Below are 26,871 nucleotides of genomic sequence, written 5' to 3'. Positions count from 1 at the left end.
TCCCCAGACCCAGGAACAGCTAGGTGTAGCTCCAGGGGTCTCCCCACCCTGTTCCAATTCTGCACACATATATTGTTTTTTGAATGTGGTGATTGCTGCCTTTAAATGTTATTTAATGCTTACAACTTATAACCTATGAAGAACGTGAAAAAAAGCAAAATGCATGTAGAGTATTCATTCAGAGTGGTTATTAATTCCTACCAATGAAAACATTTTGTTGAGCTACTTAATTTACTTCATGCTATATATAAAAGCAAAGTGAGCAATGCAACCAATCTGCTCTATAATTACAATGAAATATTTAGTCCATAATATTTTATGATGAAAACAATTATTATAGGCACACAGGCATAATGAGCATAAGGCTTAGATTTAATAAGTAGTGCTATTCAATAGCACACCTTCCAGTATCCCACAAATGGAAGCCATCTAAAGGCAAAAGTGAACTAACAGCAGCAGTGCTATGTTTCATAGGGAAATGCAGGTAACTTATTCTTGATATTTAAGAATCTGCTAAGCTGCAAGGCACCTTAAACTCTATTCAGACAAAAGAGTGATTTTACCTGTTTAAGTACGTGTAGAACACACAGTGACATCAAATAAAAGGAAGTAGCCAGCGAAAATTAAACCCCTTCTAAAGTCTCAGTTTATATGTTTACAAACTAACTTCAACGATGTTTTAAAAAAATGCTTATAGTTGTCTAATTCTTGTTATAAAATGTAGCCATCATTCTTAACCCCTTAAACAGGTTGCGATCTTCAGGTAAATTTTGGTCATAAGAGTAACCGCACTGAGGCCAATACACATTTCTATGTATATGTACACATACTTTTATGGAGCTGTAGGACTCCGTGGCCCATATTTACTGAGCAGTGCTATGCCATAAAATAGTTACATAGTACGATGAACTCAGCATCACTAAATATGTACCCGTGTCTAATGGATTGGCATCCCTTAGTAGAAGTAAACATATCTAACCATTTCAGTGCGAAATGCCATTTCTCTTTCCAGCGTTGAAAGGTGAGAAAAATGACGGTCATTTTCAAAAAGAGTTGATATGTGGCTCCTGCAATTAAAGAAAATAAATATAATAAATGCATGCATACAGTATAGTAATTAAGGTATTGTAGGTTGTAAGTATTGTATACAGATGTAGTAAGCCTTTACTGTTCCAGCCACCGCGGTCGAAGAAGCAAAAGTCTGCGGCGCCAGAGACAGTGACGCGATGGCGCTGAGAGTGTCCATGCTTCCGAATAGGATCCACCCGTAGCGTTAATCCTCCGGTGTCACAACCACCGCAGTGGCATGACAGCGGGTGGCAGCGGCACTAGAGACCGTAAGGCTTGCAACATCTGTATGCACAGACAATTATTTTGAATTTCTAAATGTCTCCATATTGTGCTTCTAGTTACTTACCAATGATATGCTTACATGTTTGTGTCATGTGTGATATTTTCACTAAGCCATTAGCATTAGCAGGGACTAGATTACAGACAATCCAATTTGCTACATATTTATGCTAATTACCAACACATTTCAATATGTATCACTGATTACAAGAAATTTGGTGTGGTCATGAATAATGTTTGTTCTTTCATTCATAAGCTTGTGTTCTAAAAGGTAGTCTGACTTTTATTTCATGGACCTCTGCAAATTTCATTACCTCTCGTTGCCTCAGGTTACCCACTTGTATTTAAGTAGTAATAATATCATTATTGAGTTTTCTTCTCTATTTTCAATGAGGTCGTGCAGAGCAAAGTGACAGTCCAAATTTTAGAATACACATGAATGACTGATTTTGTTCATAATTATTCCATTTTAAAGTAGCAATGTCATGTAGCGGCACTATAGGGCATAGATAATAATTTTATGGAAAGAGAGTCACTTTAAACATGCCTTTCTTTATTTTCAGTGAACCTTCTTTATGGGGAGATTCACAAAGCTGCGATGTGAGTACTCTAATAAGGATAAGGTGGAATAAAAATAAAGAAAAAACTTAATGGACAAACATTTTGGGTCATGTAACGTTTCGTAAACTAGAGCAGGGGTGCGCAAACTGGGGGGAGCAAGAGTTTTTTTAGGGGGGCACGGCACTTGAGGTCTTGCGCTATTCCCCAAGGCAAGGCCTCTGTAAGTATCTCTTACCTTGACTCGGACGACGCATTGCTATGGTGACGAAGCGACAAATTATGCCGCAGGGTCACGTGACGTCACGTGGCCCCCACGGCATCATTTGACGCTGTAGGAAGGCAGGCGGGGCGCGAACATGGAGGCAGTGCTGGCAGGGGGGCGCAGTGCCAAAAGATTGCGCACCCCTGAACTAGAGCATGGCTTCCAAAACAGGTGCAAATTGTGTCCTTTTGAGTCAAATGTATCAAGGTGCTTTGCCCCAATTTTGCTCCCATTGCCCGTTTTGTAAAATTGTTATAGATGAAGTTTGGGGAAGAGATATTCAGTACAATATTACAGTATGAAATGTATCAAAAGTTGCACCGAAAACTGGTGCAGTTTTTCACTCCCTGCGTCAAATAAATCCTCCGTGCTTAGGTGCTGTTAATCTTTGTTCCTCAGGGATCTGCCTAAGTGCTCTCAAAATGCTATATGCAGGCATACCCCGGTTTAAGGACACTCACTTTAAGTACACTCGCGAGTAAGGACATATCACCCAATAGGCAAACGGCAGCTCACGCATGCGCCTGTCAGCACGTCCTGAACAGCAATACCTGCTCCCTACCAGTACCGAAGCTGTGCTCAAGCGGGGAGACAATAGAGCCTGTTACAAATGCCTTATTTACATCAGTTATGCACGTATATGACGATTACAGTACAGTACAGGCATCGATAAGTGGTAAAAAGGCAGTGCTTCACTTTAAGTACATTTTCGCTTTACATACATGCTCCGATCACATTGCGTACGTTAATGCGGGGTATGCCTGAACAGCACTGAAGATATTATTACTACAGTATTAAGATTTAGCCACCCTCACCACGACAACAACTGAATTCAAAGCCCTGATGCAATATAACCCCATTCAGAAAAAATATAAGAAAATTAATTTCTTACCAGTGCAAAACTCCTGCAAAAGTAGCTGAAAAACAAGCAAAAACCACATGTTAATATCTGCCCACAAGACACTTGATATGCAAAATGCAGAATTCAGACAACTTAAAGAAGCGTTAAATAGCTATGAAGCAGGGATTCGTCTGAGTCAAACAGCGTTGATTTCAGTTCCGGGGATCCCCTACTTCCTGAGATACATACCTACATTTATATATATAAAAACAGACCGTGAATCCCTGCGCTTCTCCCTTTAGGATAGCAATAATTGGGGAATATATATATGGTGTAAAAATCTATATTATAAAGGACACTTTTGGTTTACATTCTTTGATCAAATAATGCCAAGCCTGCTAACCACGTCAAGGTAAGTCTCTATAGAAGGTCCCTACGCTAAATGCATACTAATGTTATGTGAAATAAACCCAGAAGGGGTTAATATATCCAAGCATATGTTTATTGCTATCCCAAAGTGAGAAGCGCAGGGATTCACTGTCTGTTTTTCACATTTCTATGGCCTATCCCTTCGCCAGCTGCATGCTCCTTACATGAAGAAGCGCGGCTATTATATATTTGTTTTACATTTTCTGTTAGGCCGATTTTAATCCTTAGCAGCACGCTTCTAGAGGGCACCACTATTAGGGAGTAATTAATATATTTAGCCCATCACCTGCAACTGCTTATCAGGCAGCTTGTGGGAGGCCAGCCCCTCCTTCTTCTAAATATATAATCTCTCAGCAAGGTCCCTGCATTTCACTATTCACTTTACTGCAGACATGTGAGTATCTTCTCTGATATATACCAGTTTTTAACCGCACTATGTTATATAAGCATATGCTTGGATATATTAACCCCTTCTGGGTTTATTTCACATAACATTAGTTTGCATTTAGCGTAGGGACCTGCTATAGAGACTTACCTTGACATGGTTAGCAGGCTTGGCATTATTTGATCAAAGGATGCAAATCAAAAGTCTCCTTTATCATATAGATTTTTACACCATATATATATTCCCCAATTATTGCTATCCCAAAGGGAGAAGCGCGGGGATTCACTGTCTGTTTTTCACATTTGTATGGCCAATCCCCTCGCCAGCTGCATACTCCTTACATGGAGAAGCACAGCGATTATGTATTATTATTATTTTTTTTGCTAGATCCTATAATTTATAATACTATGTATGGTTTGATTTTATTTTCCCACATATTACAAAAATGCTACGAAAATGTACTTAAGAATTTTTTTTTGCAATAAAGGCAAGTAAACATGAACTTGTATAAATCCTTCATTTGATGTGGTACCTGCACAATATATACATCATTAGGTTCATGACCCTTAAAGCTATCAGAATATCTAAGAATATTGTTTGTATAGAAATGGTTCAGCAGTGGAGAGTGACAAACAAACCAATTATAAAAACAAGTGTAAGCCTTGAAATCAATATAGCAAAAAACTTCAATAAACATGATATTTTATTGATATTTATTTGATACTGTAGATATTGATTGCACATCTCTTGCAAAACAAGGCTTTGTACAATCTTCACATGGGCACTGCCCCAGCAGCACACATATTGAATGTCCATGGAGGAGAAACACTATACCCCAGATAGGCCTTACGTAGAGTCAAACCCAACTAAAGATTAAAAGAGGGAACCTCCCCATGTCAGCTTCGGTTGAGGAGAACTTGCTCCTAACTACCCAAATCCTGAGACATCTCCCCAATGTTGCTCCCAGAGAGATTTATAAGCCAGACGAGAAACTAATGCTGGGATTTCACAGAGGGGTTCCCTAAATCAGTACCTAAAGACGAATTACCCCTTTTAGTTGTAAAACTAATTCCAGTGACGTGTATAGGGTCTCATCTGGGTGATTGATACCCAAATCTGACCCTTATCTTATAAGTATTTTACATTGACTTAAGTTAGACTTGAGAGGGGTTTCATTTCCTCAGCCTACTCCCTTTTGTGCGCCTATCCCCAACCCACTTAAACTTCATTAGTTCACTGATGAGGACAGATGGAATAAAAGGAAAGAAAATACTTGATGAACAAAAACTTCCTCACTAGGAAGCTCCTAAGACATTCAACTGACCGAATATATGCAATTGACATGGACTCGAATGACCACCATTCAATAACCCGTATCAGGACCAGATCCACAAAGCTCCGTTAACTCATAACGTCATTGTAACAGGGTCTTATCCGTGTTAAACAGGCTTGCCTCTAATCCAGCAGTGTGCTGGTTAATTGCTGGTGCAATCAACCCCACCTGCTAATCACAGCTCTGTGAAATAGTCTGTTCCGAGACAGGAAGTGAGAATTCCTTAGTCTCACAATTGGGGACTGAACCAAGGAAGGACAGACAGATTTCCTTAGCTCACATTTGGTGAGCTAACCCAGTAAAGCAGAGAAGCCTGCACACAGACACTGGCTTGAGCTGCAAAGAGACTGCACGCTGCCAGCAAGACACAGGGGACAATACTTCTAAACCTGGATCCTGACATTGCCTTATCACACAAGGGTGTGGACACCAGGAAAACAGAGAAGCCTTCCCCTATAGCTACAAGAAACAGATACGACTTTCTTATGGGGCTGTTTATATATCTGTTTATATGTATATATATTTTGGGCTGGTAAATAGCTTAGCTAACCACCCAGTTATAGAGAGGGCTGAACTACATGTGTAGATAGTCTCCAAAGCGGAGAAGGGTTTTTGTTTGGCTTATTTTCATGTTTTCCTGTGTTAAAGGGACAGGTGCAATAAAGCCTAATTTTAGTTTCACTTTAAACGGTCTCCATTGCATATCTCTACACATGTCCTCTTACAGTCATGTTACCAAAATCTGTAATGGACATTATGTTCCCCGAGGTTAGTGCAAATCAACAAAGGTAAAGACAGCTCAACCCCGTTATAACGCGGTGCTTGGGGTCCAAAGAATGCCATTGCGATATAAGCGGATCGCGTTAGAAATAATGTACAATTGTATGCATTGTACAATAGAGTATTTAAGACACCAATAATCGTGTTATAAAGTATTCATAAATACGAAAATTGGGAGCCACGCTTGCATCGCGTTATAAGCGGATTCGCGTTGTAACGGTTCGCGTTATAAGCGGATTCGCGTTGTAGCGGTTCGCGTTATAACGGGGTTGAGCTGTATATGCAAAAGCTGTTAGTGATCTCATTAGCATAGGCTTAACGCCATGCGAAGTTGCACTGCCTTGGGCTATCTTCAAATAACATGGTGTTAAGCCTGTCTTACCTAAAAGCAGCATTTCTCCCATCCAGACTCTGAATAGGTGTTTAATTAAAGTTAAAAAAAGACAAGACAGGAGACGAAAAGAACCCTGTAAATAACAATACGATAGTTAAATCAAAACTAACTGTGGTGTTACACTTATCCAGACACAGGAAGTGACGTATTTCAGGGTCTCAATGTGAGTAACGCCACCTTTAGCTATGAGGGGTGCACAAACCTTTTTCTTTGCGCCCCGTGCTCGTGCCCCCCTCCCCATATCTCCGAGTTGCCATTTAACTCCGTGTTGTCATGACGACATGTCACAAGAAGCCGCCGGATAGCAGGTAAGAGAGGCATACAGAGGCCTACCCCAGCATATTATATAAATGTTGTGCGGAAGGGCGCAGTGCCTCTGTAAGCACCGCGCCCGCCCCCCCCCCCAGAAAACTTCTCGCCCCCCAGGTTTGCTCACCCCTGACCTAAAGCATTGTTAAATCCCTGTGTTCACTATAACGGAGCTCTGTGGATATGCGCTGTTTGAGGGAACACCATTAGCACAAAGGTCCGTTATAGTAACGCACGGGCTCATTACGGCTGAGAAGCAGCACTTAACGCATAGTTACTGAGCTTTGAAGATCCCGTTAGCACTTAACGAAAGCGTTAACGTACATCAACTGGCAATCACAGATTGCCCATTAGAAAATTTTATGAAGATTACACGTTACGTATCACATTCAAATACTGTGCTATTCACTTCAATGGTTAATGAACAGCTAATGTACATTCAGTGAACTAAACCTTTTATTTTCACCGTTAATAATTTTAAAGGAAAGTAACATCCTGATTGCTTGGTCGACCTTCATGGTCATTTTCTATTTTGGAGAAATATCTTTGCTCTAAAAATATTTATCTGTGCCTCAGGGTAACTTAAAACTAGTTTGTAAATTCATTGCGGCATTGGGTCATGTGTCGTGTCGCAAACTAGAGCATTGCTCCCAAAACAGGTACAAATTGTTTAATTTTGACTGTGACTTTGGGTCAATGTATAAATGTGCTTTGCCCCAATCTGTAAGATGATTATAAATTGAATTGAGTTGAGCAAGAGATAGTCTGCACAATATTATGAAATGTAACAAAAGTGGCTCCTATAACTGTGGCAGTTTTCTGCTCTCTTTGCGCCAAATAAATCCGTCATGTTTAGGTACCGTTAATTTTTGCTCCTAAGAGATCTACATTTTGGAGAAAATGTCACCACCTTGATACATTTTACCTTGGTGCTTTCAAAAAGTTTTATAAAGATACCCCCTATCAAACTGTTCAATATTTTGAGATGCTCTTACATAGCACCCTCTCCAATGACGTACAGTAACTGTTACATTTTGCAAAACCAAAGCATGACACATGAGTGAGCTCTTACAGGTGATCGCGCCGTTTTTATTTTTAATACATAGGATTGAAGCAGGTGGTCTCCAGAGCTGAAGCACATTAATTTCAGATCCAGGGAGCCCCTGCTTCCCGAGGTACAGGCCTACGTATCGGGTGCCTGTATCTCCTGCAAGTGTAAATGTCCCACGTGACTACTACCGCTAAGGTTATTAAGTTGTTAACCCCTCCCGCTACCCACCCGGGAGGCCTAATCACAAACCCTGGGGCAACTACACCCTTTCCCCACCCACTCTCCCACAAAAAAACAGGTACTGGTGTTTAACCCCTTCATTACCTTATTGGTTAGCCACTAAGGTAATGAAGCTTTACTTTTATTTTTAGTACATAGTACTGAAACAAGGGGGTCTCTGGAGCAGAACCACCTTACTTTTTGTATGGGGACCCCCTGCTTCCCGAGGTACAGGCCCCAGTATGGAGTACCGGTATCTCCTGCAAGTTTAAATGTCCCGTTCACTTGACACAGTACCTCGGGAAGCAGGGGGTCCCCAGACCTGAAACGAATGTGGTTCAGCTACGGAGACCACCTTCTTAAATCCTATGTATTAAAAATAAAAACTAAGTGATAGCCTGTAAGAGCTGTGCAGGGAGACGCAGAGAGAAGGACCACTTCTCTTTGTGCAGCTCTTCCAGGCTGGTGCGGCCCGGTAGGATAAACACGGCGGGAGACCCATTAAGAAGCAGGAACCCCCGCTTTGTTCATCCTCATGGGAAATTCACCCTGCGCTGCACTAGGCCGCGATCATGGCCGCACTTGGCCAGCACTCCACCCTCTCCAAGTTACACGCAAGGTGAACTTGAATCCTGGTCCATCCATATGTGGCTAAGAGCAGGTCCTATGGCTTTATGGTGCAGTCCTTCACAGTTGCTCCAAAAGACCAAGGCAAGTATGGGGTACCCTTGCCTTCATTTTTCCTTCAAGCTTATATTCTGATTAAAAATCATTAAATTCTATTACAAACATATGGCAGCCATAGTTTTCCAAGGGTTTCGCAGCGCGGATCAATGTGGTGAGCAACTGAGGACAATGCCAAAATGTTCCTGTGATGGGGAAGGAAGGGGTTAAACTTATTTGCTATGCATTACTGTGTTTGCCTTGTCTCAGCCATTTTTATTCCCCATTTGCAGGCCATTCCCTGCCTGCGAGGGTAAAAGACAAGATGCATTGCTTGCCATACCCTCTAACCGACACATGATGGCAGTATAGAAGCCGGCATTTCAATGAGAAATACTAATTCTAGAACGAAAATACAGTGAACCACTACATGCACATAAATATAATTTTTACAGTTATAACACAAACGTAACATGTTGTTTAATAAAGTGTGTAAAAACTCCAGATCTTAAATGTAAGGCAGGAGGTATTTTTTGTAAGTCCAAGCAGGAATTCCGTGGACATACAGCTGTGAGATGGGTGAATGAGCTTCAGTATTTTTATGATGGAGCCTCAAAGGGATCTAGTTGATTAGCATCTCCCTGTCTAAAAGAGTGTCAATTATGAAAAGTCCCAGAAGACCCATAATGTATACAAAACTGACATACTGATGCACAGCAGATGTCAGGCTAGTGACCCCTCCGGGTCAAAAATCAGACTTAGTGGTGACAAGATATGGGTGTAGCCCAGGTATGCTAAGTGGCATGGGCATCAACCTGACTCATGCGCCCTGCCCACCGGACAGCCCTTTTGACCGTCTTATGAACTGTGGGTAACTTGGCTATTCGTGGGTTTTTTTGTTCCCACGAGGAGGATTGGATCCACATGTTAAAGATAGCTTTGGGCAGTCTATAACTGTGGCTCCCCAGGTATCCCCAGTGTGATTCCTGAATTTTAATCCATGATGTAAAGATGCAAGGCTTTGTTCCAGCCCAGCAGCAACTGGTCCAGGAGTGAAGGGGTTAATATCAACATAACCACAGGACTTTTAAAACCAAGGTTGCATTTCTGGAGCTTGCAAGCAAAGGACAATTTCTTTCATTCCAAGGACAATTTATTTTGTTCCCTTATCCCAGTAAGTGTTGTTTTCAGTGTATTCTGCAGATGTTGTGTGTTTGTCTATTAAGGAAATAAATCACAATTTATTTTGCAACTTGTTCTGTTCAATCAAGTACCCAGAAATATAAATGTGTTGATAAAGTTGGTGTCATCGTAACAGTTCCACAGAGTAGAGTCTTAAAGTAGAAAAACGTAAAAAATCTTATATGGTTCGGTAGTATTAGATAATATTGTCTGCATTTTTTTTTTAAACTCCTAATGACATTTTTTATGATTTGTTTCATGTACTGTCATTATTTGGTTGCTACAGTACAGCAACCATTTAGAAAGTCATATTAACTTCCTGTTTTGGAACAGACTGACACAACTTTTGGAGCTCTGCACTTTGGAAACAATTATCACAAACAGATCTGTTGCTGTGTCACAAACAACACTGTCTATTACTCTGAAACTATAACAGTAATGTGTTACACTTAGTAATATAATGTTACATATCAGCTGCAGCATTTCACTGACTGTAGCTGAGTCAGTAGGCGGCCATTTCGTTGGGCACACAATCAGGATTTTGACAGATTTAGAGCAGGAGCACCAAACGATTGCCATCTTAGGCTACGCTTAGAGTGCCGGCGACGCGACGGTCGCTGGAAAATCAAATATAACTTCCAGCGATCACGACCAATCCGTCGCGCCGCCCATACTATAAGCGCACGCGAAGGCGGCAATGCATTTGTTTTGCCGCAATGTCGCGTCGCCGCCACCATAAGCGCAGCCTTAGGTACGAATGTAGAAGTATACATTGTCACATGCTTTACATATTTTTTTTTAAAGGGGCGGGGGAATGCTTTAAGTGATTCCTTGAAAGCTTGGAAGGTGGGAGCTTTCCTGATTTGTGATAGGCAGGTTGTTCAAAAGCCTGTGCCCTTCTGCAGAGAATACACTTTGTCCAATATTGGTAGATTTGAATCAAGGATAATCGAGCAGTGCATTGTTTCTTGATTTAGACTTATTGGCTGGTATGGGGTGATGTTCTCTGAGCTGTATCTTGGTGTAAGGCCTTGTTTAGCCTTATAGGTTGCAGAAAGGACTTTAAACTCCATTTGTAAGCCATTTGGTAGCCTGTGAAGTTCTCTCAGGGCTCCACTAATGCGGTCATTGTCACGGTAGCTAGTGATAGGTTATATTATACACAAAATATCTGGGTTGAATTGAACACGACTTAGATATAATAAAGATAGTTTATTCCTTAGATAGGTGAACACACAAGATGATACAAATAACAGACAAAATATAGCACTTACTTAGGGGTTGGGTAATGAAGCAATCAGGTACAGGATTGGCAATTCATACAGCAATCAGGCATCAAGTAGTTGGTAAAATTTGAAGACATCACGAAGACAATGGGTATAAGGTTGACACCTGTTTATATGGGATTTCATTCCTATACCCTGGCATTGAGTGCAAGACATTGGATGATAATTATCTGCACCCAATCCCTCCTTGCCAGCTAACGTGGGAACATTGTTAGATCATGCTCCCAGTTAGTTGGCACATGCGTACATCTGGCCCTTGGGGTCTCATTTCTTTAGCCCCACACAAAATTCAGGGCGCCTAAAAGTCTACCAGACTTGGATCTGGTCAGGAAATCCTTTGTCTGTAAGTGTGAATTACAGCACTTACAGACCACTCAAGCCCTGCGTTTCTCCGCCCTAATGTATACAGCCAGAGTGGCTGAGCCTTTGATCAGAGGGTCTGTTGTAGACAATGGGTCGCCCCCCTGAGCATTAACATTAAACAGAGCCAGGGACTTTCGCAAGCTTTTATCCCCGCTTTGAAATACAGTACAGTTCTATATATATATATATATATATATATTAAAATAATCCATTCGGCCGGGCCGAAACTTGCCAGACCCTCATGCCGGAGGGGACTCTCCATGGTGGCCAAGTTTCAGCTCGCTGCGACCCACCGGACCGGAGATACACAATTACAGTTTAAAAGCACTTTTGGAACACAAAGCTTTTTTCTGCCATGCAAGTCAATGGCAGAAACCCAAACTTTGCAATTACCCTGACTCCGTTCTGTTGCCACGAGAGGGTCGGTATTTGCCATGCAATTCTGCTGGAACTAGGACTACATGGTGGTTGAATGTCAGCCCTCTAGGTTGAACAGAACCGGAGTTATGGGTTCTAGGTTTCTGCTCATCCCGACTTAGCCGTTCTTACTCGCGGCTTTTACCTCCGCCATTAGAGTCCATGATGCGACCCTTATAACGAGCGCAACCCTTTACCGGGGTCATTAACTCTTGGACCCGGTTGGGGTCAAGTCAGGGGGTTCCTAGGGTCTAGGGGAAAAAAGAACTTTATTCCTGGGTGCCCTAGAACCTAAGTTTCCCACGCCAATTGAATTTGAACTTGACCGGGGAGTGATCAAAGCTCTCTTCAAGACAATGTTTCCGCTCTTGCGGTCTGCGGTTTGGATGGCTGCCAACCCGTTCCTGGAGGTCGGCTTCGAGGACTCCCCATTGAAATGAATGGCTCCATTGACTTACAATGGGAAACCGCCGCTCCTCCTCTAGGGCGCCACCTGCAGGTCTTCTACGATAACAGGCCCAAATTGCCGGAATCTCCATATGGTTATATGGAGCCCCAATGGCGACCTATGGAGAAACTGCAAAATGGAGCCTGCAAAGGCGGGAAAGGGGACAAAGGGCCATAAATACAAAATTAACATTAACCCTTTCCCTCCCACCTCGATTCCAGTGTATGTGGTTGCTGCATACACTGCACAGGTACAAACACCATAATTGTACCAATATAAACACTTAGCAAATAAAACGGTTTGCCATGAGGCAGGGGAATAAAAATACATTAATTCCCTCTAAATGTGGGAATAGGATAACCAAGGGACATACCTTTTTGGTTATGAAGCAGAGGAACATATGTATTATATGTACATTTCTGGTTAACCCCTCACTTCCCAGACGGTGGAGGAGGGTGCCTAATGGGGATGACCCCTTTATTACACGCTTGGCACCCCTCCCCCGTCACAGTCATATCTGTGCAGCTTCGGATAGTTCTAGTTGCGATATTCTGAATTTCCTGCAAACGATTGATCTCTCGCAAAAAATTTTTTAATTTTTTTATGATTACTTTCAGATTTTAGTCAATTGATTTATTCAAGAAAATGCAAATATCTATAGATATATATATGAGTGAAAAAATGTTTGGATGTCTGTTTGCACTGTCTGTGATTGGCCGGCGGACGGCAACACCTCATTGGCCTGCATGGTGGCCTGACGCCACGGCCATGCCTACGCAGCCCGTGACACTCACACCCTTGGCCTCACTCTCCATTTGGTGGCTGCCAAGAAAGCAACTCACTCCTACTCCTCCATTTGCTATGTGCGCTTCTTGCGCTGTGGTTATTGCCAGGACCGCACACTGTCTCACCCACCCCCCCCCCCCTCTTCTTGCCTTCCTTCACCTCAGTGGCGCTGCTGCACCACACTCCTACAGCCTCCCTTCCCCTCAGGGGCGCCGCCGCAGCCGAACAACCCTCCCCCGCATCCCTCCCTCACCTCAGGCACGCCGCTGCAGCCACATCCTCCCGCCTCCATACTACTACATCCTCACCCTCACGGGAGCCGCCGCACAACCCTCCTCCCGCCTCCCTTCACCACAGGGGCGCCACCGCTGCTCCCATCAGCTCACACCCTCCTCCCTTCAGCCTCACATACCCTCACGTTTCACGGGCGCCGCCGCACCACCCTCCTCCCGCTTTCCTTCACCGCAGGGGCGCCGCCGCTGCTCCCTTCAGCTCACACCCTCCAACCTTCAGCCTCACTTACCCTCACGTGCCCCGCTGCTGCACCCTCCTACCGCCTCCTGGAAATTCAGGGATGACGCCGATCACGCTCACCTCTGCGAGATGGCCCCGGGGGGGGGGGGAAGAAGGGCAGTTTCGGGCACAGCTAACTGTCCCCTGGACGGGTGGTGGGGTGAGACGGGGAGCTTCCTGCTACGATTGCCGCCTTTCCTCCCCCCAACCCCCCTCCTCTCTTCACCGGCACTCACCTCCAAAGTTGCGCCTCTTACGTGTGTGTGTGTGTGTGTGTGTGTGTGTGTGTGTGTGTGTGTGTGTGTGTGTGTGTGTGTGTGTGTGTGTGTGTGTGTGAGATAGTCTGTGTGGTGGGGGCCGGGGGGAGATGCAGGGGGGGACCAGTAATGTGAGGTGCAAGGGAGGGTACAGTGATGTGAGGTGCAAGGGAGGGTACAGTGATGTGAGGTGCAAGGGGGGGGAGAGTGATGTGAGGTGCACGGGGGGGGAGAGTGATGTGAGGTGCACGGGGGGGGAGAGTGATGTGAGGTGCAAGGGAGGGTACAGTGATGTGACGTGCAAGGGGGGGAGAGTGATGTGAGGTGCAAGGGGGGAGAGTGATGTGAGGTGCAAGGGGGGGAGAGTGATGTGAGGTGCAAGGGAGGGTACAGTGATGTGACATGCAAGGGGGGGAGAGTTATGTGACGTGCAAGGCGGAGGACAGTGATGTGGGGGTCAGGGGGTGGAGACTGATGTGGGGGGAAGGGAGGGGAGACCGCAGCTGTGAAGGAGGGGGGGAGGGAGACAGAGCTGTGAAGAGGGGTGGGGACGGAGATGTGAAGGGGAACAGAGTTGTGAACGTGGGGGCCAGCCAGCTGTGAAGGGGGGTAAATCACGGGTTTATCAGCTAGTATGACATAATGAAACAACTATGCTGTGTCACCATTTTTCTCTGGGAAGATTCTGATTGGAAGAAAATGGGCATTAACAAGTCAGCTTATCTTACAAGTGACCGATATTAGCCTGACATTGGCAGATGGCAGTCTTCTGTTTCATGCCCTCGTATGTGTAAAGTCCCTAAGAAGTTTGTCAATGCTTTTTTTTCTTCTCCCTGCCTCTAATGTAGGAAAAGTGTACATCTTCCACAAATCTGTTTTCCACCTTAATTTTGGCTTGCTAGAGGTAAAAGGCAAAGAAGTGTTGGCCCTACATGGAAAACCTAATACATTCCACTATAACATGTTCACTGTACAATGTTGCATCACTCCAACTACTTATCCACTAAAACATTCCGAAATCACAAGCAAACCAAGGAGGAGTAAAAGATGGTGAAACAAATAGCTTTAAACAATCATTTTAAGAGGTGCATTTTCAAACTTGTCCACTGTCCTTCACTTGGGAAAATACTTGCATAAGCTTCATTCTTATTGCAAAATTGGACTTGATAAACAGGCTCATACTTTTGTGAAGTGGATCTAGTTAAGAGTGTCTGGCATGTATTCATGTATTGTTCTCAATAAGGCGTACAAATGTAAAGGACTCAAGTGTTACTACAAGCTTTATTACCATGACAGCTGAACTAAGAGAGAGATCTATCAAATACAACATTTAAAAAAAACAGCGCATGAGAATCAATTCCACAAGATTTGGTTTAACACTATATGTACTAAAAGTTTCACAACCATTTTGAGTAACAATAGATAAAATCTAAAGAGAAATCAAAATTACTGAATCTCTCCAGTTACTATTCATATGGAGTTTGCTTTGTGCAAAAGTTTTGAGTTTGTAGAACAAGTAAATATGTATAAAGTAAAGGACCATGCACCAGAATGCGTACAAATCTCTGATATCCTTGTAAACCTTTAGATATCTAGTACAATTACTGTATGACTGATGACAATCCTGGGACTTTTTGAGCATTGATGATTTGAAATGTGCAGTCCACTCAGCAACATATGTTGTGGGAGCTCCAAAGTGAGAGCACTCACCATGTAACAATTTATTCACAATTGCAATGGTTCTTCAGCAAACTAGAGGGAAACCATTTGGGATGAAGAAAGTTTCACCACCATACAGTAGCATGCAAGACATCCAAATTAATGTTAAAATTCAAACTCTCGCCAGTAACATGAAAACCCATAATCAAAAAATATCATAAATTTACTTAGCCAACACTTCACACACAATATACGTTCTAACAGCTGTGAAAAAGATTAAAATGGTATCCAACAAAACTGTAACGTTTTTACCCAGACAGGGGACATTCCTTAGGGGATTGTGCTTGAAGGAATTGTCCACAAGAGAGAGCACAACATCCGTAAAAGACTGTAACAATGAGAAGCCTTCACATTTCGTCCAATAAAGTGTATGCAACAAGTTACACATGTCGTCCCACTCAGGATAAAAGTAAAAACAGTAATCACACACTGTCATGATAATATCATGAGATATTATGTATTTTAATCCATCTGGTGCTTCAGGAGTTAAAAAGGTACAACTTGGGTTTAAAAATACAATGTATTGGGTTTATGGCAGGTCCAGGCTTGTCATGGGTGGTTGCTGCGCTTCAAATAGAACTTAAGTGGGGGGGCCTATCCTGTATTGCCCACTAAAAGTACCAGATGGGTGGTATGAAGCCGATTAGACTCTCGAGATAAGGGGCAGTTGTTTTGCTAGATATGGGAATAAAATATGGATCTCCTGACAACTTTATAAACAGGATCCTTCTAGAGCTACCTTCAAAGCATTCTCTGGAGGGTTATGAAAGGTTCAGGGGGTGTGGCTAAGAAAGTATTCAACCTAAGGCCAGGTCCCCGCTGCAGTCGGCGGCGCGCACAGCCACGAGCGCGCCTCCAACCAGCTCCTTACCTTCTTCCTGGCAGTCCACGGTGTCTACTTGCTCACTGCGTACTGTGACACGTCAGCCAGCAGGGGCTACAACAGGATTGTGATCCCGTGTGGCGACGCTTCACCTGGTGCGCCAAGGAGCCAATCAAGAGAGGAGATCGCCGGAGCAAAATCCAGGAGCAGAAAAGGTATTTGGGACAAAGTATTAGGACACAATAATTAAAATACCCACTTGGACGGGATGGATGATGTGATAAACTCAAGTTTTATTCCAAGAGGTTAGGGGGGGGGGGGAATCTTTCTCCGCCTCCTTCTTTATAACCTATCAACGATTCCTTATCGAGGCGCACAACAGATGTTAAGTTAAGATGTTGAGTTATTAATATTATTAGCAGCTACTGCAAAAGCAAGAGAATTAAGCATATTAAACTCCATTCAACATCTCCCTCCCCTTAAAGCGAACCTAACCCTCCCCTATCTGTTTAGGCCACACACACCATACCTAAATAAGCTGCCTACAGACCGCAGATCGCAGTGAAGCGGGACCTTAGCCTAAGAGTGATTTTATTAAAAATAAGAATATCATGTTATGTCATCTCCTTTGCATAATAACAGGTACATATTTGTAACAGTGACAAAAAGACAAAGAAGACAAAACCCAAGTTAAGAGACAGAGCGGTCACGTGATCGCTGTTTGGCCAAGGCACCCTGGTACCGCGGCCTTTCTGGCGCTCAGGGGGTTAAATGTCACAAAATTCAGAATAATCTGACATACAGCTGACACCACTTGGGTATGTAACAACCCCTATTACCCGTTTCAACTCTTGCTCCTCTTTTTCAATACATTATACAGTATGCTCATTAACATTCATGACATGAAGATCATCATATACAGAAGGATAAATGTAAATCTTGATGGAATCATTCATGTGACAGCATGAAACAAACTAATGTTCAATAAAGTCACTAGTGAAATATTTCAGTCAGAGATTTTCATTTCACATTTCTGTTGACCAATATAAACAAATGATAAATGTTCTCATTATTACTGATTAGCTTTATAGTACAGACTACAAATTGGGCATAAATCTAACTGCTGGGTAGAACTATACATGGTTATTAGAGCTGTGAATCAAACTTCTTATGCCAGCACCCAAGGAAACAAACTACTACAGGTTCATTTACCCATAAAAGCTTGATATGTATTATATATTTCTAGGTGGAAACAGGGGTGGCCAAAACATTTTTAAATGTAGGAGCCAACTGGTCTTGCAACCTGGCCCAATACTTGCGCAAGTCATGATTATGCGAGATTCTTTCTATTTGTATGCCCGTGGTAACAATTTAAGTCTGTGAGAGAAAAAGGCCCGCTCCGCACGGAGCCTGCTCTCTGGAAGAGCATTGCTATGATGTATGTGTGCTCCCATTGAAGCAGGCATGTTGTATTGAAAAACAAACAGCAAAAGCGACCTACACTCTGGCGGTGATTCACTTCTAGGAGGCCAGACTTATATAGTCTGTTCCTCACTGGAACCATAAATTTTGTTCGTCATGCAGGGGATTGGGCGTTCCTGCTACCCTGCTGCCCTTCCTCGCCTGGTGCCGGCTCTGTCACTATGTGTGTATCTGTGACACAAAGACACTTGCACACATCTCAGTTATCTGCTCCGACTAGCCCCGCCCCTCTGTCTCCTGCTCTCCTCACTGACACACACTGACTGGGCCGGCTTGATGACTGCACCTAGCCTCGTGCTCTTTCCCACAACATTTAAGCTGACTGCCGGGCGAGAGCGTGGGGCCTCTCTAAGTGCCGGCATATCCTCCTGCATCGCCATGACAACATGACGTAGCAGGAGGAAAGCTTGGCTCCGGAAAAGGTAAATCTCCTCCATATTCCCACAGCACAAGGCCCAGCCAAACTCTGAGTCAGCCCTGCACACACACACACACACACATCTCTGATCTCAGCTTCGACTACAGTAGTTCCACCCCTCTGACTAGCTTTGACCCCAGCCCTTGCACTCCTCCTCCTCTCAGATGTTTTTAGAATTTTTGGCCTGCTCCTCTTTTTCTCAGTTTCTCTTTTTTTATTATGTATTGATGACTCTTGTTAGTCTCCGAGTATTGTAGCACTGTCCTTTTTCCCCCTCACAGGGATTATTTTTTCTTCCATGTTTTGGTTTAGGGTTATTTTCCTCCATTTTCTTTACCTGTTGAGGGTCCTTTCCTTCCTTCCCCACCAATACTCTGATACACTGACATATCGCAAACTGACATCACACAGGACATTGACACTCCTCCTCATACTGACATTAGGGGCGGGCAGAGTCCTGGAGTTCTCTGCCTCGCACGCTCCCCCAGCAATCATTCTCCGATCTCCCCTCCTCCCCACCGCACTCCACACTAAGCAGCGCGGTGCTGACTTGACCTATCAGTCACTGTCGGTCGTAGCAGTGATTGACAGGCTGGGCTTTTTCCATCCCTGAGAGGTAATCTGCATATAAAAAAAACAAAGCTGTAGGTAAACTTCCTATATTAGACATTATTTGTAATGTGTGGTTTGTTGAGTAAACCAAAGTATTTCCAACTCCATTTGTAAATGAGGAAATACAAACTATACTACAGAAAATAATAATTCTCACTGTAGCATTACATAAGTCAAATGTTCCTTTCCTCTTTTCAAGTCAAGCCAAATCAATAAGTAAATGTCTCTCAAATGTAAAATTTTAATTTTATTTTCGCTTTTCGTATTGCTTGCATTGTTTTCCAGTGGAATGTGCTTCAGGGTTAGAAGCCTTCTTTACAGTTCAGTAAAATCAAAATTCAAGTAATCAAACTGAATCAACCGTTCTCTTCTCCCTATTGCTGTGTCCTCTTATTATATGATGTTATCGAGATGATAGCATCCGTTTTGACAGCTACGTACAGTAAGTACTGTAATTAGACTTAAGGGGCTGCGTTTCTAAACAAGTGTTGGTAGCATTTCTCACTGCACTGAGGATGTTCAGGCAATACAACAAGCACCTGTACCAACATGCATAGCTATGCTTGCACTGCAGGGTGCATAATAGCAGTTTACTATTTTATTTTGTTGGGCTAAGCTGACTTGCTACCTCCCAGTAATGTCCGGCCAGTGAAGCTGCCATGGGATGGGGGTTCATGTTAGATTTGGCAGTGTCTCTGCAGTTCTTATGAAGGCAAACTGATGCGTTTTGGGTGATACCTTAAAATGTATAGAGGAAAACGGACGGCACAACTTGTTTCATTATCATTTATTTCTACATTTGCTTCAATAAGCAAGTAAGCAAGTCAATTATCTGAAAGTTGACAATTATAAGAAGAAAGGTGACATTTAATTTTTTGGGTGCGACTGGCGATAAATTGGCCTGACATGACTGGTAGGCCTTTTGTACCCTGCACTATAATTCACAAATAAAAAATCTATTAAATCAACCATATCTATCTATCTATATAAAACTGAAAAATTGTTTGTCTGTGGGTTGTTGCTGATTGGTTGGCGGTGGCTCACACTCTGATTGGCCTGCGGGGTGGGGTGACGTCACACACAACAAACAGCAGCCGGGTGAAGAGGGTCAGGCAAGTGTCAGGCGGGGGGGGAGTGTCAGACGGGGGGGGGGCAGGGGCGGGCGTGCAGGGGCGGGTGGAGGTGAGGAGCGGCGGCCGGGTGGTGTGTGTCAGGCGGTGGGGCGTTGAGGTGAGGAGCGGCGGTTGAGGCGAGGCGGCGGCGGGGCGGGTGGAGGTGAGTAGTGGCGGATGGAGGTTGTGAGCAGTGGGTGGGGTGGTTTGTACCTGGCGGTACCGCTAGGGTGGGTTTGCACTGATGTGGGTTTAGGGAGTTCGCTGCACGGCGTGTGTCTCTTGGTCAGAGGGGCACGCAGTGTGAGGAGGGTGAGGGCGTGTGTAGCCTGGGAGACCTATGTATAGGTCTGGAGTCCAGCAGTGACCTGGTTAATCCCAGCTTGAGAAAAGGCTGTGTTAATTAACCAGGTCCGAGCGGCCTCGTTAAGGGGCTTTAAGGACCCAGCACTCCCACTTCTTCCTGGTTCCTGTCTGAACCAAAGAAACACATATTGAAACGCTGGAGGGAGATAAGACTGCAGCAAGGTCTGTTACAGTGGGACACTTACTCTTGTTCGTGGTGTTTTTCTTGAACATGAACCATGATTGAAAATGATTTCTGGGAAAAGGGACAAACCCTGTTATGGACTATTTAACTGGACAGTCCTAAGCTGTATTTTTTGTTGTTGCTTATCACTTATGCTGAATGATGCTCTTTTTGTGTTCTATGTTTTTGTGGCTGAATAAATGTGAAAGGTTGAGTCCCAGCCTTTTTATTTAAAGAAGCAGCAGCATCAGACCCTGGGAAGAATGAAAGAGGCTTTTGCTGTTCTCTGAACCTTCTTTTTATTAGGTATTCCACATTCAGGTGTACAACAACCAGTTCCCCCAGAGTGATGTCTCCAGCCACAGAGTAGCCAGCAGTATCTGCATTAGAAAGTTTGCATCCTTTCACTGAAGTTCCACAGACATCCTCATATCACATAGCAGCAACAAGGAGTGCAGAAGGAGCCAACCTCATATCACATAGCAGCAACAAGGAGTGCAGAAGGAGCCAACCTCATATCACATAGCAGCAACAAGGAGTGCAGAAGGGGCCTCCTCATATCACATAGCAGCAACAAGGAGTGCAGAAGGAGCCAACCTCATATCACATAGCAGCAACAAGGAGTGCAGAAGGGGCCTCCTCATATCACATAGCAGCAACAAGGAGTGCAGAAGGAGCCAACCTCATATCACATAGCAGCAACAAGGAGTGCAGAAGGAGCCACCAGGGAAAGAAACCCCCTCCCTTTTATTACTGCTTAATTAGGACAAAACCAAATAAAGTAAACCACACAGGGGAGTTGTCTCCCCAAACTTACACAATTAGCAAACATAATACACTTCACACAACATACAATTTTCTATAGCAAGCCCCAAAAACAGTACCTTTCACAAACATCCCCTGGCTTTACTCTGCAAAATAAATGACATTCAGTATCACTTACTTTAATCTCCCTCCCCCCCCCCTCCTTACCACGGTATAATCTACCCTGGATGGTATGCAGGAAGGAAACACCCTTTTCCTTTTTAACAGGGACTGCCCATGGCTGTGTAACATCAAACTGTGTTTAACATTAACCATACCTGCATTATACTGACTGACCTCAGGACACCACAAAAAGCGAAACAGAAAAAGAAAGGTGGTGCACTTGATGCCAGAAAGCAAACATGCATTTATCTTACACAATAGTACAAGCAGCCCTGTCACAATAAAGAAGCCTATTCAGATAACCCACATGTGGTTGCGTTGTCCCTGCAATATATGGTGTTACAAGTGGGATACTGAGAGCCCCTGCATCCGAAGAGTCACACACACAAAAAGAAAAAAAATTAAAGCAGTTCCAAAAATACACCTCTAAGGCGAGATCCCGGCTCATAGCTCACCGCTTACTGAACTTGTGTACACGGTGGATAAAGTCAGAGCAGCGCACCAAGGAGGCGATTTTCGAACAAGTTGTTTTGAAGCAATTCCTACAGGTGATAACCCTTCCGCATGCTCCTGGGTAAAACGCCATGCTGCCAAAACCCTAACTTTGGCTGTTCAGTTCAAGGAAAACTTCCTTGGGGCCGAGAACAAGGAGATTGTCCTGAGCCTGAATGTACTGACTCCACCAACTCCAGCTGATGCCCAAAGAAGGAGGCTGGACCAGTGTGTAAACTAAAACCCATCCACTCACGACCGCCAAGCCCCAAGAAGGGATCAGTCATTCCAGCAACGGAGAGAGCCGGATGGCGTTCCCCGCCGAGACCCTCATCTATTTCCTGCTGTCAACTCATCGCCAAAAGAGGGGAACTTCAAAGGGCGTCGCACACATGACCCATCCGACTCCTGGTCTCCAGTATCCCATCCAGCTGAGCGGTATCCACGTCAACCCCCTGAGAGAGAGCCCTCTCCATGTTCTACCTGCAGGGAACAGGGCCACCGTCATATAGAGTGCCCACAAATGAATTGTTATTTCAGCAGAACCATCAGCTTAGCCTTCCTCAGAGAAAGCTTCAAGCCTTGGCTACTTCCAGTCCTTAGTGGGGGGGTAAATCCGTCCAGGCCCATGTGGATTCGGGCTTTGGGAAAACTCTTGTCTTCCAGGAACCTTTACCGCTGAAGTGCTTTCCTATGACTCTCCGTTGAGCATAGAATATATACATGGCGATATAAAATGGTACCATACTGCCAATATCCTACTACAGGTAAAGCGTCAGATGGCAAGGCTTGAAGCAGGAGTCGCTCCTTAGCTCCCTGCCCCAGTCTTGCTGGGCTGGCACGATTTCTCCAGTTTACTGGCCCCCTCCCAGGAGGAGCCTCTTTCTCTGATACAGGAGAAGCCCGGGAAACTCTTCCCCTTCTCTGCTGCTATATTCCCCAGTAGACACCGGGTTCCGAAATCTCGGAAGCAAAGACGCTATGACAAACAGGACTGGTTACAAAAATCTGGGACTCAAGGTAGTAATACTAAAATGCAAATGTAACAAGTGATTACTGGGAATGGCCAGAAGGAGGGAGAGACAGAGCCTGGAGATTTACCAGAACTGTCTCTCCCTAATTTTTTACAGCAAAAAACAAAAATGCCCAAAGCTACTTCCATTGTGACAAAAATACACAGTGCAATACCTATATATCACTTGTAAAAAGGGTCATTTAGTTTAACCCTTTGGCCATTTTTGCTGATTTTTTAAAATTCTTGAATGATATTCTGTATAGGGTAAACAAGCATACACAAACAGGGGAGGTCACCATACAAATCTTGGTACCCAAATTTGTTAAAGCTGTCTTCACCCTAGCCCATACTATCCATTGGAGTGGTCACCTTGGCAGAAAAAAAAAACATGGATCGTATTTCGGCCCAATTCTATTGGACAGGGATGCACAATAATAATGCCAAATTAGGTGTGGCATGTCCTGAATGCCAGCTAACCAGACAGAAGGGACAAAAACCGACCCCCTTGGTTCCTCTATCCTTAGTCAGTCCCCCTTTGAGAGGATTGTGGTAGACCTGGTAGGACCTCCAGAATCTCCGACGAAGCGCCAGCAAGGCGTGAAACGCGTTAGAGACAGAGGTTTTTTCCTGCACCCAAACCTGTCTGCACCATGATTTTCTAATAAAGAACTTTTATTTTCATCATACTGCTGCTGTCCTGTGGATCCAGTTCTTTGCTGTGCGCTGCACTTCTACATCTGTGGCTACCCGAATTATTTCTACCAGCAGAAGCACGCATTCCAGAAGGCACAATGGGCAAGGTCACGTGAGTTGTACCTTTAAACAGTACATAGAGGTATTTTATTGGTGTGTTTATGCAAAGTGTCAGTACCAGTCCACATTGGCAGTGAGGGGGTGGGGCTCATATATCTCCATTACCCACACTCACCAGGACATTTATTCAGGTCACAGACCACACACTCACCCATATATACCTCACTCAATTATATACCTCAAACCCAGCCTACTCCCTTCAATCAAGAAATTATCGTTTATTACAAATCATGTCACTTGAGCACTATATCTGAACAATGTTCTTCTACCTGGACCTCCAGAATCCTCTGCAAAGGGACACAGGTTTATTCTGGCCTAGCAACTATGTGCCCTGAGATTTTCTGCCCAAGGACAGCAACTGCTAAGAAGCTAGCCAACATATTCTTGGAGCTGTTTTCACAGGTCGGACTTTCCCAGGTTATGTTGACAGACCAAGGGACAAATGTTGTGGCTAAACTGATGCAGGATGTCACAAAGTTACCAGAGGTTGTTAGTTCGGACATCAGTCTACCATAAACAAACTCTAAAGAGTATGTTAAGGAAGTTTGTAGATAATGAAAAGCGAGCTTGGGATGAACTCCACTTTCTGTTGTTTGCAGTGCAGGAAGTTCCCCAGGCCTCCATGGGTTTCTCTCCTTTTGTGCTCCTATATGGCCGCCAACCCCGGGGTATCCTAGACATCCTAAAGGAGTCCTGAGAGAACAGAAGTCCCCTTCTAAGAATACCCTTCAATATGTGTTAGACCTTAGGAATCACCTAGACATGGTTGGCCATTTTGCCAGGGAGAATCTTTGATAAGCCCAACACAGCCAGGAGAGACATTATAACCAAAATGCTCGCCCGAGGGTGTTTCAACCTGGGGACCAGGTGATGTTACTTTTACCTAGTTCTGAAAGCAAACTTCTAGCAAAATGGCAGGGCCCATTTGAAGTACTCCACCACACGGGTGACGTGGAATACGAGATCTCTCAACCATGGTCAAGGAAGGGTAAACAAATTTTACCATGTAAACTTACTAAAACCCTGAAAAGTTCAGAGTTCTCTGTTCCTCCACCCAGATCTGTGTCCTCATACTCCACAGGGGACACATGTGGGGACAATAACATCCCTATGGGAAGGCAGTTAACCTCTGAACAGAAAGGGGACTTGTTAGCAGTATTTATCCAATTCAGGGATTTTTTTTTCTATTTCCCAGGGCCGACAAATTTAGTTTCGCATGTGATAGAAACAAAACCTGGTGTAACAAGTACGCTCTTGTCCTTACAGGTTGCCTAAAATCCTTAAGGCTCTTGTAGAGAAGGAGGTACAAGAAATGCTAAACCTGGGTGTGATTGAGGAATCATGCAGTGAATGGTTTAGTCTAATAGTCATGGTCCCTAAATAAGGTGGGAAGGTAAGGTTTTGTGTGAGCCTCCGAAAGGTAAATGCAGTATCCAGGTTTGATGCATAAACAATGCCAAGGGTGGACGAACTGATTGACGCCCTTGGTACGGCGGAGTATATATATCCATATTTGACCTCACAAAAGGATACTGGCAAATATCTTTAGAGGAGAAGTCCAAGTGCAAAACCGCCTTTACACTCCGATGGGTTTATACCAATTCGTGATGATGCCATTTGGTCTGCATGGAGCACCAGCCACTTTCCAGAGACTCATGGATAAGGTGCTGAGACGTCACAGAGCTTATACCACTGCCTACCTGGATAACATTGTCATCTACAGTGACACTGGCGGGCCCATCTAAACAGGCTAAAAGCTGTCCTCAGGTCCCTAAGAGAGGCAGGGCTCACAGCCAACCCTAGAAAATGTGCCTTAGGTAAGGCCAAAACAAAATACTTACATTATGCGGTAGGAAGTAGAAAAGTAAGGCCCATGACCAGTAAGGCTGCGCTAAGAGTGCCGGCGACAGCGACGTCGCTTCAAAACAAATGTATTGAAGCCGTCATTTGCACTAATAGTAGGAGCGACGCGACAGCACAACGGATTGGTCGCGATTGCTGGAAGTCACTTCAATTTGATTTTTACAGTGACCGTAGCGTGACGTCAGCGTCGCCATTGCTTCGCTGTCGTCGTCGCCGGCTTTTTAGTGTCCCTGCATGAGCGTCAGTGTGCGCGCTTGTAAATGCCGTGTGGGAGCCAGGCGGTAGGCGGGGCTAGTGCGCCACGTCACGGACTGCAATTGACTTTTGGCAGTCACGTGACGGGCCCTCCGCTTCCCTCAGCGGCAAAATGTAAACTTGCCTGTCTCCAGCGTTTCCACACGCCTCCGCACGCATGCGGAAACGGCTCCTAAAGCCGCGCTGATTACAGATGCAGGGGATAAGTGCATCTGCTCAGCGCGGCTCAGCACGGTCTTTTTGACCATGGCCCTGGCCTTAGGCTTAACTATCTGCAGTTTATCCCTAATTACTCTGAAATTATGGCACCCCGAATAGACCTCACAAAAAAAGTGCCCATGCACAAGTGGTATGGTCTAGAGCAGGGGTGCACAAACTTTGTCTGCGGCCCCCTGACTGCTCTCCCCCCTGCTCGCTCCCCACCTTACATTATGAACTTATGAACTACTCTACTTTGTATCCGTCTTAGAGGAGACGCACTTTGAAGAAATTGTTTGTGTATCTTGAGTTGGCTGCACAAGCAGGATTCTCCTCGCCTGCAACTGTTTTGCCACACTTTAGAATTGTATTATGGTCTAGAGCAAGGGTGGGGAACACGGCCCGCGAAATCATTTGGTCCGGCCCCCGGGAAGCAAGCCCGCAAGAATGGTTTAAAAAAAAAAAAATTAAACTCCCCCTTTCCTGATTGGCTGCCCGTGCTGTCACTCTGCCAAAAAAAATTTTTTTGGCCCGCCTCTTCCTACAGCACTGCTCCCCTCCCTTCTTTCCTCCAGTAATGCCGGGCTTCTTAGGCTCCGCCCCTCTGTCCCTCCCTTTAGGCTCCGCGGGCCTGCCAGTCTCTCAGCTGCACTGGCTACCTATGCAGCTCCAGCAGCCCATCCATGGGCCCCAGGTAACCCACATGCCCCCTCCCAGACACCTTACCCACCCCAAGGGGGGAGAGGCCTTATTTTTGTGTGTGTTTGCAGAGGTGGGCTTATTG

General features: G+C 44.5%; 1 protein-coding gene across 6 annotated transcripts in view; it reads right to left on the bottom strand.

Annotated features, from left to right (window-relative positions):
* Window positions 1–26,871, bottom strand: part of DPY19L1 (dpy-19 like C-mannosyltransferase 1) — a 251,591-nt gene that overhangs the window by 185,167 nt on the left and 39,553 nt on the right. For all 6 annotated transcript variants that reach the window (XM_075586669.1, XM_075586667.1, XM_075586666.1 and 3 more), the window contains 2 exons: window positions 3,066–3,090; window positions 980–1,067 (listed from right to left, as the gene is read on the bottom strand). In XM_075586669.1, coding sequence (XP_075442784.1) covers window positions 980–1,067; window positions 3,066–3,090 — 113 coding nt within the window. The remainder of the gene's footprint in view (window positions 1–979; window positions 1,068–3,065; window positions 3,091–26,871) is intronic.

This window comes from Ascaphus truei, chromosome 2 (assembly GCF_040206685.1).
Source record: "Ascaphus truei isolate aAscTru1 chromosome 2, aAscTru1.hap1, whole genome shotgun sequence".
NCBI classification, from domain to species: domain Eukaryota; kingdom Metazoa; phylum Chordata; class Amphibia; order Anura; family Ascaphidae; genus Ascaphus; species Ascaphus truei.
Note: the sequence above shows the minus strand (reverse complement) of the source record. Positions and strands in the feature narration are given on the sequence as shown.